Source organism: Podarcis tiliguerta (assembly GCF_965153285.1).
Source record: "Podarcis tiliguerta genome assembly, chromosome: Z".
In the NCBI taxonomy this organism is placed as follows: Eukaryota; Metazoa; Chordata; class Lepidosauria; order Squamata; family Lacertidae; genus Podarcis; species Podarcis tiliguerta.
Genome location: NC_139553.1, coordinates 29,704,529 through 29,718,184, shown reverse-complemented (window position 1 = coordinate 29,718,184; position 13,656 = coordinate 29,704,529). Strand labels below are relative to the sequence as shown.

The window sequence follows — 13,656 nt, the reverse complement described above, 5'->3', positions numbered from 1 at the left end:
TAAGCAAATCTGGGTATGGATGGGAGGTGCCCCTGCCCCGGGAACCACATGCCTTCTGCCTTGAGATCAACAATGAAAGAAAAGCGAGAGAAGACAAAGCATATAAATAATTGTAATGTTGTGACTAGATAATACTGTGGGGTCATGCTCATCCCTTCAGCATTCTATTGCTTTGTCCAACTAATGTAATCAAAGGACCAGACCAGTAGGGTAACCATGTGTGGGGTTGAACGACCCTCCTGGCAACAGCATCAATACTGTTTACCTAGATCCAGGTTGGGGCTGTGCAGGTTCAATGGCAGCATTGGAGCAACGAAAGCAGCCTTGCCAGTGCATGCACTCGCACAGCTCCAACTTTGCATCCACCTACCCCTGCTCCATCCCCATCTGTTAAACAACGCAGATGTCAGGAGGGTGGTTCTGCAGATCCACCCTACTCCATTTTCCATTACTGGCCCAGACAGCTCACCATTCACCAGGTTAAAAGGTAGGGCTCCTAAGTCCATTAAGCATGACTGAGCATATGGGAATTTCTGTATAAAAGTCAACAAAGCCAGTGCTTTGTTTTTTCTTTATCAATATATTATTATTTAGCACTACTCTTGGTCCATTAGGTATAGTCATGTTCCCTTTACTTACAGTAGAAATACTTATCTGTTCTGCTTTACTTACAGTGGGTTGAATCCCAACAAAGTTCTTTGAGGTTGGGTCCCATTGGAACCAATGGGGCAATTTAGTTAGGGCACCACCAGTTTCAGTTATTTCAATGGAAACTATGTGCAACTAACTTAGTTCGCATCCAACACAATGTCAGTTAGACACTCTTCCAAAAGCCAGAAGGATTTAAAAACAAAATACAGCCCAAGGCTCAGAAGTAGCCTAGTGCATGCCTCATGTAACTTACCGAGGGTGTTCGGTGGTAGGTGTCGCAAAGTGTTATGGGTGCCTCTTGCTTCAGAGTTAATGAGCCATCAATATCTTCCTGGTCACTTTCACTCCAGTAATCTGCTAAAAAGTGTTTGCATTTGCCATTGAAATGAGTCCTACATTAGGGAACATTTTTCAAAACACCACAGTAAGCTGTAGCTTACTGTGTAGCTATGCAACTTGGTAATTGTCCCCAAATGTGCAAGTTAAAAAAAACACAAGAGCAGCTTGTTGGATCAGGCCAATTGCTTATCTAGCCCAGCATCTTGCTCTCACAGTGGCCAAGCAGGATCCAAGCACCAGAGCACTCTCCCTTCCTGTGGTTTCCAGTAACTGGCACACAGAAGCATTGCTGCCTCCAGCTGTGGAGGCAGAGCAGAGCCATCATGGCTAGCAGCCATTGATAGCCCTATCTTCGATGAATTTGCCCAGTCCTCTCTGAAAACCCTCTAAGTTGGTAGCCATAACTGCCTCCTGTATGTGTTGCACGAGGAAGTACTTTATTTTATCTCTTATGAACATTCCAACATTCAGCTTCATTGCATATCCATGAGTTCTAGTGTTATGAGACAGAGAAACCTCTCTCTTTCCACCTCCAGGCCATGCATTTGTGTATGTGCAGGCTCTTCTTTTGTGCTGAATTTCTGATAGGAGGTTACCAGAAGGGACATAGACATAGGGGATACAGCCAGCAGGGCAGCACGGTTCCCCTATCTACGTGTTAATGGTTTACTTGAGGATGTTCAAATCTGCCTATTGTAATAGTATTTGTAATTCACATCACTTCTACCTGTTTTTACCAAGAATACTAACCATTCTGTTCCCACATTTAGGTGCACTACTAAGCTAGTGATATCTATTAACTCTGAGAGATCTACTCTGAGTAGGACTAGCATTGGGTATAACCCACTGTCTCCAAAAAACCTGGCTTAAATGCCTGCTTTCAGTACATCTTGTGAACTTTCTTACAACGTTTGGAGAGGTGGGAAATTCAATGGATACGTAAGCTCTGATCTGCATATATATATATTTATATATATGTAAATATAGTACTTTATATAGGCATTCACAAAGAATGAATTCCTAAAGCATCCCTAAGCTCACTTGTAAGCAAGCATGTTAAGGGTCATGGATTCTCTACCCCACTCTGTACATGTCTCCGTTCATCCAGATGGATGTCAAAGAATAACGATGGCCTTACCTTCATCGGGTCGGATATCCTTGTCATCAGGTGTATAACCAATGGCTGCAAGACCCAAACGGTTCATCCATCTGATGATAGAAAAAAGAGACAAGGCATTTTAAACACACAAATACACATCCTGCTACAACTGTTCATTTAAAGCATTTAAAACCTGTTCTGAAAGAGAAACAGTTCCCAGGAAGGATGGCAGATCGATACAAAACAAGACAATTGCCTTTAAGCAGTGGCCTACAGTCCTTTATCACATAAAACAAAATAAAAAAAATTAACAGAAGAGTAAAGAAAACAGAAGATGAGAAAATGATACATTTCAGAGTGCTAAAGACTACTCTGTCACCACCACTGTTTTTCTGTAGTTGGTTTAAGTACCATTTCCATTTGAAAATTAATACAGTGGTACCTTGGGTTGTCAAACGGCTTGGCTCCCAAACAAATCAGCTCCCAAACTCCACAACCCTAGAACTAAGTGTTCCGCTTTGTGAACGTTTTTTGGAAGCTGAACTTCCGACACGGCTTCCGACTGAGTGCAGGAAGCTTCTGCAGCCAATCAGAAGCCGTGCCTTGGTTTTCAAATGGTTCCAGGAGTCAAACAGACTCCAGGAATGGATTAAGTTCGGCAACCAAGGTACCACTGTACTGGACTGGATGTGGAACAGTATAGCTGACTTTGTGCGGCAGGCATCATTTCCAGCTTTTAATTGCAATTGTGACATTATACAGATTCACAGTTGTTCTATTGTTTGGTTTTAAACTTTGGTTTGTTTGCTTTTTAAATTTTTGCTCACTGAAAGCAATGCCAACGGTCAGACTTAAAATAAAGGGGGGTCCTATGATGTGGGGCAGGCCTGAGTTATGAAATACCATTCCCCACCCGAACAACTTGGAGGATTACAAAGAAAAGAAAACCAACCAACAAACAAAGAAAGATTCCCTTAAGCCATTGATTATTTAAAGGGTAGAGTGAAGCTTGCATGCCAGAAGCATAACAGAAGAGGATTTTGATCCTCCTGTGGTTTGCACTTGTCTTTTAAGCTCAAAGAAATGCTCATTGACAGTGACGGCGTAGAGTGTTACTCTTCATTATTTTTTCATATATCGAAACAAGTGATCAACCCCCCCAACAACCTTATAAACTTGAAGTTCTTCAATGCCTGAATCTCAATCAGATACTACAGTTTCAATACTCATCCACTTTCTTCCCTCTCTGTATGCCAGGGACGCTACCAGTTTTACCTAGAGATACTGGGAATTGAACCTGGCACTGTCTAAGTTACGACCTTTCCCCAATGCTCAACTAGATGCTGAGTTAGTGGCCTGACTCATCTGTGCTTCTTCCTAGGTTCCTTTCCTTTAAAATAAAAGCCTGAAGAAACAAGGCAACTGTACTGTGTCACATTTATCCCTTGGGGGCAAATTGAAACAGAAGAGAATTGTAATAAGCTGCAAACGAAATTCTGTCTCTCTTTCTGGAATGGGGCAGGGATAGTTTCAGATGCCTGGAGTTGTGATGCTGGTGAGATGAGAATTAGTGACATTTAGAATTAGACTTACAGCCCTCCCGAGGACAAACTTCCTTGGACCAATTATAGAAACCTCCTTTTATTCCTTTGAGGCCTGAACAGATTTTCTGTACAGTATAAGCTATTAAATCCCCATGTAAAGATGGGAATTTTGCTAAAATAGCCTTGCATCCTTCGTTTGCTAATTCATATTTTGCCCTGGCTGGTACCCCAATGATATAATTATTCTCCTTCTCTCCCACCCTATATTCCATGCAATGGTCACTGTCATTAATAGCAGCAAGGATGTCTCTTAATAACACAATGAACATCACCCTGAATTGAAGTTGTTCAAACCGGTTTCATTTAAACATTCATCACTTGCATAACCCCTATTTTAAAACAGCTGCACAGTTTGTTTCCAGGTCCAATTCAAAGTGTTCACAGGGGCAAAAATAGGCTTTATTTCACCTGGTTCAAAGACCCAGTTTGACAGCCCCTTCACATCTGCATACATACACACACAGGTTGGAAGCTTGAATGTTGCCCTCTCTTGAGGCTTCACCCAGCGCAAAAAACCCCCGGCTAGCCCCTTCGTAGCTATGACACTGTTTAAAGTCTTAAAGTAACTTAGGCCCGAAATATCTGAAAGATCACCTTGTTCTCTACAGACCCTCTTGGGTGTTAAAACTGGCAGAGAGGCCCTCTTGGTAGTTCTGCTACCCTAAATAAATATGTTGGGGAGGCTGGCAGCCTGAGAGAGGGACAGCCCTTAAGCTGTGGAATAGCCTTCCCACAGACGTACATCCATTGTATAAAAAGGTAAAGGTACCCCATCCCATACGGGCCAGTCTTGACAGACTCTAGGGTTGTGCGCCCATCTCACTTAAGAGGCCGGGGGCCAGCGCTGTCCGGAGACACTTCCGGGTCACGTGGCCAGCGTGACATCGCTGCTCTGGCAAGCCAGAGCCGCACACGGAAACGCCGTTTACCTTCCCGCTAGTAAGCGGTCCCTATTTATCTACTTGCCCCCGTGGGTGCTTTCGAACTGCTAGGTTGGCAGGCGCTGGGACCGAGCAACGGGAGCGCACCCCGCCGCGGGGATTCGAACCGCCGACCTTTCGATCGGCAAGCCCTAGGCGCTGAGGCTTTTACCCACAGCGCCACCCGCGTCCCACATCCATTGTATAGTTTTCATCGAATGCTAATGTCAAGCCTTTTCACCCTAAGCTTTGACATCTGCCGTGCATATTTCCAGACTCATTCCAAAAGGAATTGGAATTTTCACGAATCTTCCGACATTCCGCTTCACTGGAGTTCTGGTGTACACACACGGATGCCACATGAAGGGTTTTTAACAGCCACTCTTACCAGGAGCACCAGCCCAACATCTCTAAATGAATACATATTTTCTGAGCCTTTTCCAGTTGTTGTTCCTGATGCATTTTCCATTATATGCAGGAGGGCATTTCTTATTAAACCTCATTTGATTCACTTTGCATCCCCTATATTGTTATGCTGGGGCAGGGGGCGGGCGGGAATGATTTAACAGCAAGGGACTCATAGCGCTGAAGGACAATTTGATGTCAAAACATTATTTATAAATCACATTATGGAAGGCCAATATGGTTTGCAAACTGTGCGTGACTCGCCATTTATAATGTTAGGCAGCTCTATATCTAGAAAGCACCTCAAAACAGAGGCGCTCACGTGGCTGTAATTGCTTTGTAAAAGAATAGAACTGCAGTAGACTGAAGGCTTGGAATAAAATTACAAGAAAACTCTTCTCCCCACACCACCCTGCAAATAGTATAGTAGGAAAGCTTATTAAGACTGCTTGGGTGGTTTTAAAAGAGAACATGTAACAATATTGTCTGTTCTGAACACTTCCTAAAACAGAAGCTGAACATGAAAAATGAACGGCTGATCACAAACAAGCTTGCCAAACACCCAAATCAGCCCTAGGCATGCACCCATCAAAAGATCACTGAGGAGACTCTTACATGTCAGGAATGTGATCTAGGATCAGGGTACCATGGCTTGGAGGCCAGCTCTGCACCTCCTCAATGTTCCTTATTTGTAAAGTGTGAGAAAGGAACCTCCAGTCTTTGGGCCAAATTTGGCCAAGCACAGGTCTTGATTTGGCCTGCAAGACTGCTTCACACCCACCTGCCCCACACCTGACGTCCTATGTGAGGTCATGTGTGGGGCACCTATAGATGCAGGTGGATGGGCTGCACAAATGAGCTCCCACATGCAGCTGATCCCTGCAGAAAGCAGGGGCAAAGTCTCCGCCAACAGCTGATTCAGGGAGAGCTATCGTCCCGATCCAGGCCATAATGTCTCAAGGAGCTTGGCAGATACTCATTTCTTAAGTTTTCCGTCAAGAAGAAAATGTATACACAGGGAGATTAAGCTGCCACTGCAAGCAGGAATAACAAGCATGCTCCTTCCAAACATATAAAGTCTTTGCAGTCTGCCTTCCCCACTGCTGCATCTGTCACTGTTGTGGCATTTTAAAAAAAAGTAAATGAAGATCACCGACAGGAGAGATGCTCTATGTGTTTTCTCTGATTTGATAATTTGACATGATTTTGCTGATCTCATTTCATGCGGTGCCTGCTTAGGTTTGTCAAGCCAACAACAGAGGAATAAGCCCAGGACAGCTTAGCAGCTGAGAAGTGAACCATAACAATTCATGCTTTTGTGTGCATGCCTTCCACCTGCTTAATGGACTTTGACGAAAAACACACACCTCTTTTCATCCTATTAACTTTCTTTTTTATCCAAAGCCACTATAACCCCTTGCCTTAGTGCCAACACTAAGCTTTTCACACTTTCTATGGAAAATCCTCATTTAGAGCAAAAGTAGACTACTGTAATGCAGTATATGTGGAGCTACCCTTGTGTCTGGTGTGGAAGCTGCAGCTGGTGCAAAACTCTGTTGCTACAGTGCTTAATAGGAAGACACTCTGCTTTACACATATTATGCTGGTGTTGAAAAATATGCACGGGCTGTCTATTAGCTACTGAGCCAAACACAAGCTTTTGTTTCTGACATTTAAGGCCCTGAACAACTTAGGAGCATGATACCTAGCAGACCACATTTGCAGTACAGTGGTACCTCTAGTTACGAACTTAATTCGTTCCGGAGGTCCATTCTTAACCTGAAACTGTTCTTAACTAGAGGTGTGCTTTTGTTAATGGGGCCTCTTGCTGCCGCTGCACCACTGGCACACAATTTCCGTTCTCATCCTGGGGCAAAGTTCTCAACTTGAGGTAACTCTTCCAGGTTAGCGGAGTTTGTAACCTGAAGCATTTGTAACCTGAGGCATTTGTAACTCGAGGTACCACTATATAGACCAAGATGATATTTAAGATCTTCAAATGTTCCATGATGCTGACTTGGTGACAATGCAGAAGAAGCAGGCGTTCTCAGTGACAGCCCTGAAGCTTTCACGGACCCTGACTGTTAGGTTTTATTATTGTTTTGCACACTGTCCAGTTTTATTTCTTATATAAAGTTACATTTTGCTTCCATCTTGTTCTGAGGAATTTGCTGATAAGGCCTTATACAAACAGGAAGCCAGGTGTGCACTCACAAACACTCACAATACCCATGCAACATCCCTCACATGTTCAAAATGCAACTTTAGCACCTAGCAAGGCTACAGGTCCCTGATGCTAAAGGTACAGGCCAAATGGGGCAACCCTGTTGAAAGGAATATTCTGGCACACGAAGCACAGTATGACTAGCTTTTGTGTGTTTTGATTGGGTATCCCATCAGAATAATTTAAAGTCAACATGAAGCCACAGTCAGTTATAGCTCTGATGAACCTGTAGGATATACCTGTTCCCCAATAGCTGTTTGTCCCATTCACTGTTTACATTTTTACAGGCAAGGTTAAAAAATCTGGATCAGCACCTGGTTCGAGGATGTCCTGGGCAAAGTGCCCACAGCTGTTTTCTGATAGGAACCTAAGAAAAACCTCGCTAGGTCAGGTCAAAGGCCCATCTAATCCAGAATCCTGTTCTCAAGGTAGCCAAAGGTGCCTATGGTGTGCATGCATATTGCCTCTGAAAGTGCAGGCAGAACCATAGGCATTGTTGCTAGCAGCCATGGATAGTGAAATTCACGAGGAATCAGGCTAATCCTCTTTCAAAGCCATCCAGGTTGGTGTCCATCACTACATGTTGTGGAAATGTATCCCAATGTGGGCTGCTGTGAAGTACTTTATTTTTGCCTGCCCTGAAGCTCCCAAACATTCAGTTCCACTGGATAGCACCAGTTCTGAATATTACGAGAGGGAAGAAAAAAAAACTTCTCCCTACCCGCTTTCATTACACCTTATTCATAATCTCTATCATGTCATCCCTTAGCCACACACTGCTGGTGCCCCTGCTCAAACAAATGTGCCAGGTGGAGGTGCACAGCAGCAAACTGTGTCAGGGACAGGTGGTGGTAAGCAGCAGCAGAGGGGTGGGTGAGGACAGACGGAACTGATAGATGGCAGCCGCTCCAGCCTCCTCCTACTCTGCCAACCCTGGTACTGGTAAGCATCCACCCAAACTACAACAGCCATGTATTCTGCCACATCAATGACAGTCCTTTGCCAGAAAGTGTCCTGCAGTTGGAAGGGCTGTCTGGTCTGTGAGCAGTTGGAAGATAAAAAAGCCCAAAGTAGGGAGAGCAGGAGGGCACTTGAATTTGCCCATCAGCAGTGAGCACCTGGGCGAGAGCTGGGAGGTTTCACTCTTCATGAGTGTGGAATAAGGGTTAAGGTATAATTGTGATAAGCCATCCTCAGATCTTGAATGGCGAAAGGTGGTTCAGAACTTGAATAAATTAAATTTGAAAAGAGAGAAATAATAATAATACCTCAAAGCTCTTTAACACTATTGTTATCTTCTCCTGATTCCTTTCTTTTTCTTTTCTCTATTTCTCTCTCTCTTCCTTTTTGGTTTCTTCCCCATCTATCTCTCTTAGATGGGTTTGGCTTTTATTGTATTCTTTCAATAAAAATTGATTACAGTGGTGCCCCGCAAGACGAATGCCTCGCAAGACGGAAAACCCGCAAGACGAAAGGGTTTTCCGTTTTCAGAGGCGCTTCGCAAGACGAATTTCCCTATGGGCTTGCTTCGCAAGACGAAAATGACGAAAATTTTTGAGTTTTTTCCCCGCCCCCCAACCCCTTTTTCTGAAGCGCTAAGCTGCTAAAAGCCTTTTAGCAGCTAACCCGCTAATCCCTTAAGCCTTTAATAGCCGTTAATAGCTCTTAAACTGCCAATAGCGCTAATAGCGCTAATCCGCTAATGGGCTTGCTTCGCAAGACGAAAAAACCGCAAGACGAAAAGACTCGCGGAACGGATTCTTTTCGTCTTGCGAGGCACCACTGTATATATATAAAAAAACAGTGAGCACCTAGGCAGCAAAAGAACACAGGAAGCTGCCTTATGCAGAGTCAGGCCACTGGTCCATTCAGCTCAGTATCGTTTACCCTGGCTGAAAGTGGCTTTCCAGGATTTTTGACAAAGGGCATTCCCAGCCCTACCTGGAGTTGCCAGGGATTGAACCTGGGACTTCTGAATCAAAAGCATATGACCCTTCCCTAAAGCCGACTGAGCAGGCACATAGGTCTCCTATTCACAGTGTTCCTGACTATACATTGGAATGTAGGAAACTGCCTTAATACAGACTCAGATCACAACTGACTGGCAGCGATTCTTTAGGGTTTCAGCCCTGTCTGGAGATGGTGGGGTTAGAACCTGGAATTTGCAGAAATCTATGTCCTATTTTTTGGGGCAATATGCAAGTTGTCCCCCTAGGTCAGGCAGCTACAGCTGCCACTATCTTCATTTTCTCAAAATGCATCTGGGGACTTAAGATGTTACATTGGAAGTGGAGATCAGAGGCATCAAGGATGGAAGTTGTATCTACCTGGCTTGGTGCTTCTCAATACCAGGCCATAATTTTTATTTTAAAAAGGTGAATGCTAGGGTCAGCTGCAGTGGGCCCTGGCATTTTTACCAGAGATGCCAAGTATCTGTCTGTCTATTTGTATGAATTCTTGGAAGTCTGGAACAATCCCAAAGCAGATTTTGAACAGCGTGCCCAGTGGTCTTATTTTGGGGAAGCTATCCTGGATATAACATAAATGATTTCCATGATCTCTCCTATCAGCCTTCCGTTTTGCAAAACCTTTTATGCTTCCCAGTAAGGGGAAAGCTGCACATTCAGAAAGGCAGCCCTCCTGCCAGCCATGCAAGTCTCAAAGGGCCATGGATAGTGTACAAAAATTTCCTGTAAATCCAGCTAACATACACTTATAAAAACCTTTGCAGGAAAGCAGTGATGATCACTCAGCCTGCACTGGAAATAACTCAGGGTTGTTATTTGCAAACACATACATAAATAATAAAGAAAATTAAGACATCTTGATCTTGAATTGGTTTCCTTTAGGGCTGCGATATCACAACATTTACCGTTTTGCACATGCATTTATAGAAAATAATGCCCACCATGAGTTAACCCACTGTGTCCAATTTGGTAAAACAACATTAGTACAGCAATGGCACCTACCACTTAAGAGACATTCATATGCCCATATTGGAATCAGAACTCACAGAAACAAAGTCTTTACAGTTCTACAAGTCCTGGTGCCTGGCTCCACATATCAGAGAGCCTGGTTTGTTCCCCACATGTGATAGTGGAGAGGAGGATGCTAGCCTTGTCCCCAGGCCCATTCATGCACCGGCTTCAACTGGCTACCATGTTGCCTGGGCAGGCCTTATTTTCAGGAACCAATCAGCAGTACTGCTTGGCTCTTGGGAAGCAGGACATAGAGAACATGCTCCCTCTGGTCTGGCAATCCAGGCAAAGCCAACAAGCAAAGGTCTGTACATGCCTACAATTCCAAGCTGAAAGGAGGCACCACTATGAACAGATACCCCTAGGTGCTGATGGGGAAATGTCCTGCTACAAACTCGTAGTTTAGAAGATGGTAATAATAACAACGATAATGACAACAACAGCAAGAAGAGTTTTCAAAATTAGTTAAATGTTGTTGCAAAGCTTGATTATTACTTTTTAAGTGTTTTTCCTTTCTAGTCTTCTCAACAGCTCACATCTGTTTCAAAATTGCAGCCTCCCCACCAGGGCTTTTCTTCAGTCTGAGCTGAAGGCAGAGTGGGCAGCAGTACTATTTTTCTTAAAAAGAGATGCTAGAGCTCACCATGAACTTCTCCCATGTTCTTTTAGAATAGCAATGGTGCCCATCTGCCCCCACCCCCAGGGAGCCAAAGCTTCTTCCTCCTCCTCCTCCTCCAGCTAAGTGTCCTCTGATGTCATCTTTAGCACACTATCTGTAGGAGGTAATTTAAAGTGCTAATAAGTTGCTGCTCTTCTTTACTTGGGATGAATGTGGGCAACCCCTGCGCTCTGTTTTTTTTTTTTAATCTCCCATTTTGGTTTTTCCTTAAGAGATGACAAGAATCACAATCTTTGCTGATTTATTCAAGTGTAATATTGCATGAAGAGTGTTACGCCAGGAAGGATCTCTCATTTCCAAACCTATTTGTGGTTTGTGCTATTTGTCTCTCTGCACAAGGCACTGAGTGACCGAGGCAAACTAGAAACAAATGTATTAATTTCATGACTAATTCATTGCAGAGAACACCAGTGTGCTTGTGCAGACCTGACAAAGCAGCATGGCAGCATTAATTTTGCAAACCAAACTCTGTCTGCAACAGTCAGAACAGCAGGAAGGGTTCATTGGAACAACTATGTGAATTGCCAGCAAGTCCCCACTCGTTGGTATTTAATCCTTTCATGACTTGCGCCCAGTGCAGATATAGCACAAGCCTTCTAGCAAATCATACACTGCAATTTTGAGGCCAGTTTTTTTTTGCATGGATGCACACTCCTAAGAACATAAGAAGCTCCCTGCTGGAACATACCAAAGGGGTCATAAGAACATAAGAAGAGACATGCTGAATGAGGCCAAAGCTCATCCAGTCCAGCATCCTGATCTCACAGTGGCCAATCAGCTGCCTAAAAATTAGTTGATTACAGTGGTACCTTGGTTCTTGAACGTAATCCGTTCCGGGAGTCCGTTCGACTCCCAAAACCATTCAAAAACCAAGGTGCGGCTTCTGATTGGCCGCAGGAGCTTCCTGCATTCAATTGGAAGTTGTGGAAGCTGCGTCGGATGTTTGGCCTCCGAAAAGTGTTCACAAACCGGAACACTTACTTCCAGGTTTGCGGCATTCGGGAGCCGATTTGTTTGGGAGCCAAGCAGTTCGAGTACCAAGGTACCACTGTATTTGCATTTAAAAAATACAATTCACACAGCTGGAAGCATTAGGAGCTTCAAGCAAAGGGACCCAGATAAGTTAAAGCAAGAGTTTATGTAAGTCAAGTACACAATGCAACTACACAATCACATTCGGCCTGTTGAGAACCATGGAAATCTCAGCACACACGGAGGAGGAAACACAGTAACGTTCTTTCGTCTGCTGCTCTGAATACATCAGAACAAAATTACTCTAGTATAATATCAATGTTTCTTACCTATTCATTTCTTCCAGGCAGTCAGTAGCAAAGTAGAAACTCTTAATTTTAGGGTGGCAAGCTTTGAAAGCACTGTGAGGAAAGCAGAAAGAGGGAAAAGATAACTGTCTTGAAGTTCAGAAGGTATTTGGGGAGTTGAACTTTAACAGCAAGTTACCTAGGGAAACCGATATTCTGAGAATCCTGTGTTAAGTTCCCTTTGAATATGATGTCAAGTTCTTTCCCAAATTAGAACTTGACAAACAGATGAAGAAGAAGCCAGGACTTTAGCTCTTTGTCTTTAGGAATTTCACCTTGAGTCCCACTTCTCAGAGGATGCAGTGGGTACCCTGCCCATAATATTAATTTATGTGGAATGGTACCATTTTTTCTTTTTGTATTCATGTGCACAGTAAATCTATGCTGACAATTAAAGGGGTTTTTTTTCCCTTTTTTCTTTTTTAAAAAGGAAAACAATCTAAGAGATACATCCTTTCCGGCAATTTTATTGAAATTACCATGCAGTTTGCATCTCCCTGGTCACATGCTTCAGGTAACAGACACAGCCCTGGTTCAGTGCAATGTCCCAAATGCCTGTGATGTCCTGTGCCCCGCTGGGATGTGTTGTTAATAGGCATTTGATAGTTAACCTTTTTTCTTGGGGATTGTGATCAGGTGTATGTGGGTTGGAGGAGGCGAGGGAGGCTTCTGTCTGTAGCTTTTAGAATTTGCCCATTATTATTTTTAATACTTGTTTTTGATCTTATGCATATTTTGCAGGGTAAGATGCCTTGAGACTTTTTAATCAGGTGTCTAACAAATTATATAAATGCTAACGGTGATGATAGGAGTGCAGTCTTAAAGTCTACAAAATAAAGAACTCCTACTAGAAGTAAAAGTATGAGAGAGGAACTAAGCAATGAAACTAGCACCTGCCACTCTCCACCTCCCCTCGTTGAACAAAGGATATTTTAGCAGGGTTCTTTTTGTTCCTAGCTCAAAGTCCAGGATGCGTCACTGACTAATTCCTTTTTCATAACACTCTCTTATTAAATGCCTTAGGATGGCATTCAACGAACTGGTTTCCTGAATTTTCATTATAAACTCATCAGACCAGGTCACTGCCAGCTTTACATGTAACACCCTCCAACGTGTGACCTTTTAGGAAATGAACTGGAAAACCCTTTCAAAGCAGCCACTTGCTGTTCGCACGGCAAAGTTTTTTGGTTCCTCCCACCCCCTCCACCTCTCTAGCTTACATTCCCTGGCACGACATCTCTCTGATGGCATTTGCAGGTAGGGGACAGAACTAAAAAGCTATGTCTGAGTCGTTGGTCCTCACTGGTGAGTGAGCTGAAAAATGGCTCACTAGAGAATTGGCTCTGTAGGAATGCAAAAGCAAGAGCTACATAGATAGGTGTGACAAGGATGGGGTGATATTCTAAATAAATGAGTTTGGAGCCCAGGTTTCTTGTTT

The 13,656-nt window shown here is 43.6% G+C and overlaps 1 protein-coding gene across 4 annotated transcripts in view; it reads right to left on the bottom strand.

The window, feature by feature from the left end:
• LOC310669448 (connector enhancer of kinase suppressor of ras 2-like) overlaps positions 1-13,656 on the bottom strand; it is a 314,320-nt gene that overhangs the window by 9,226 nt on the left and 291,438 nt on the right. For 2 of the 4 annotated variants that reach the window (XM_083423485.1, XM_083423487.1), the window contains 3 exons: positions 12,201-12,272; positions 2,129-2,199; positions 905-1,005 (listed from right to left, as the gene is read on the bottom strand). In XM_083423485.1, coding sequence (XP_083279611.1) covers positions 905-1,005; positions 2,129-2,199; positions 12,201-12,272 — 244 coding nt within the window. Of the gene's footprint in view, positions 1-904; positions 1,009-2,128; positions 2,200-12,200; positions 12,273-13,656 lie in introns of all 4 variants that reach the window. The other 2 variants (XM_083423484.1, XM_083423486.1) reach the window with 1 other exon arrangement.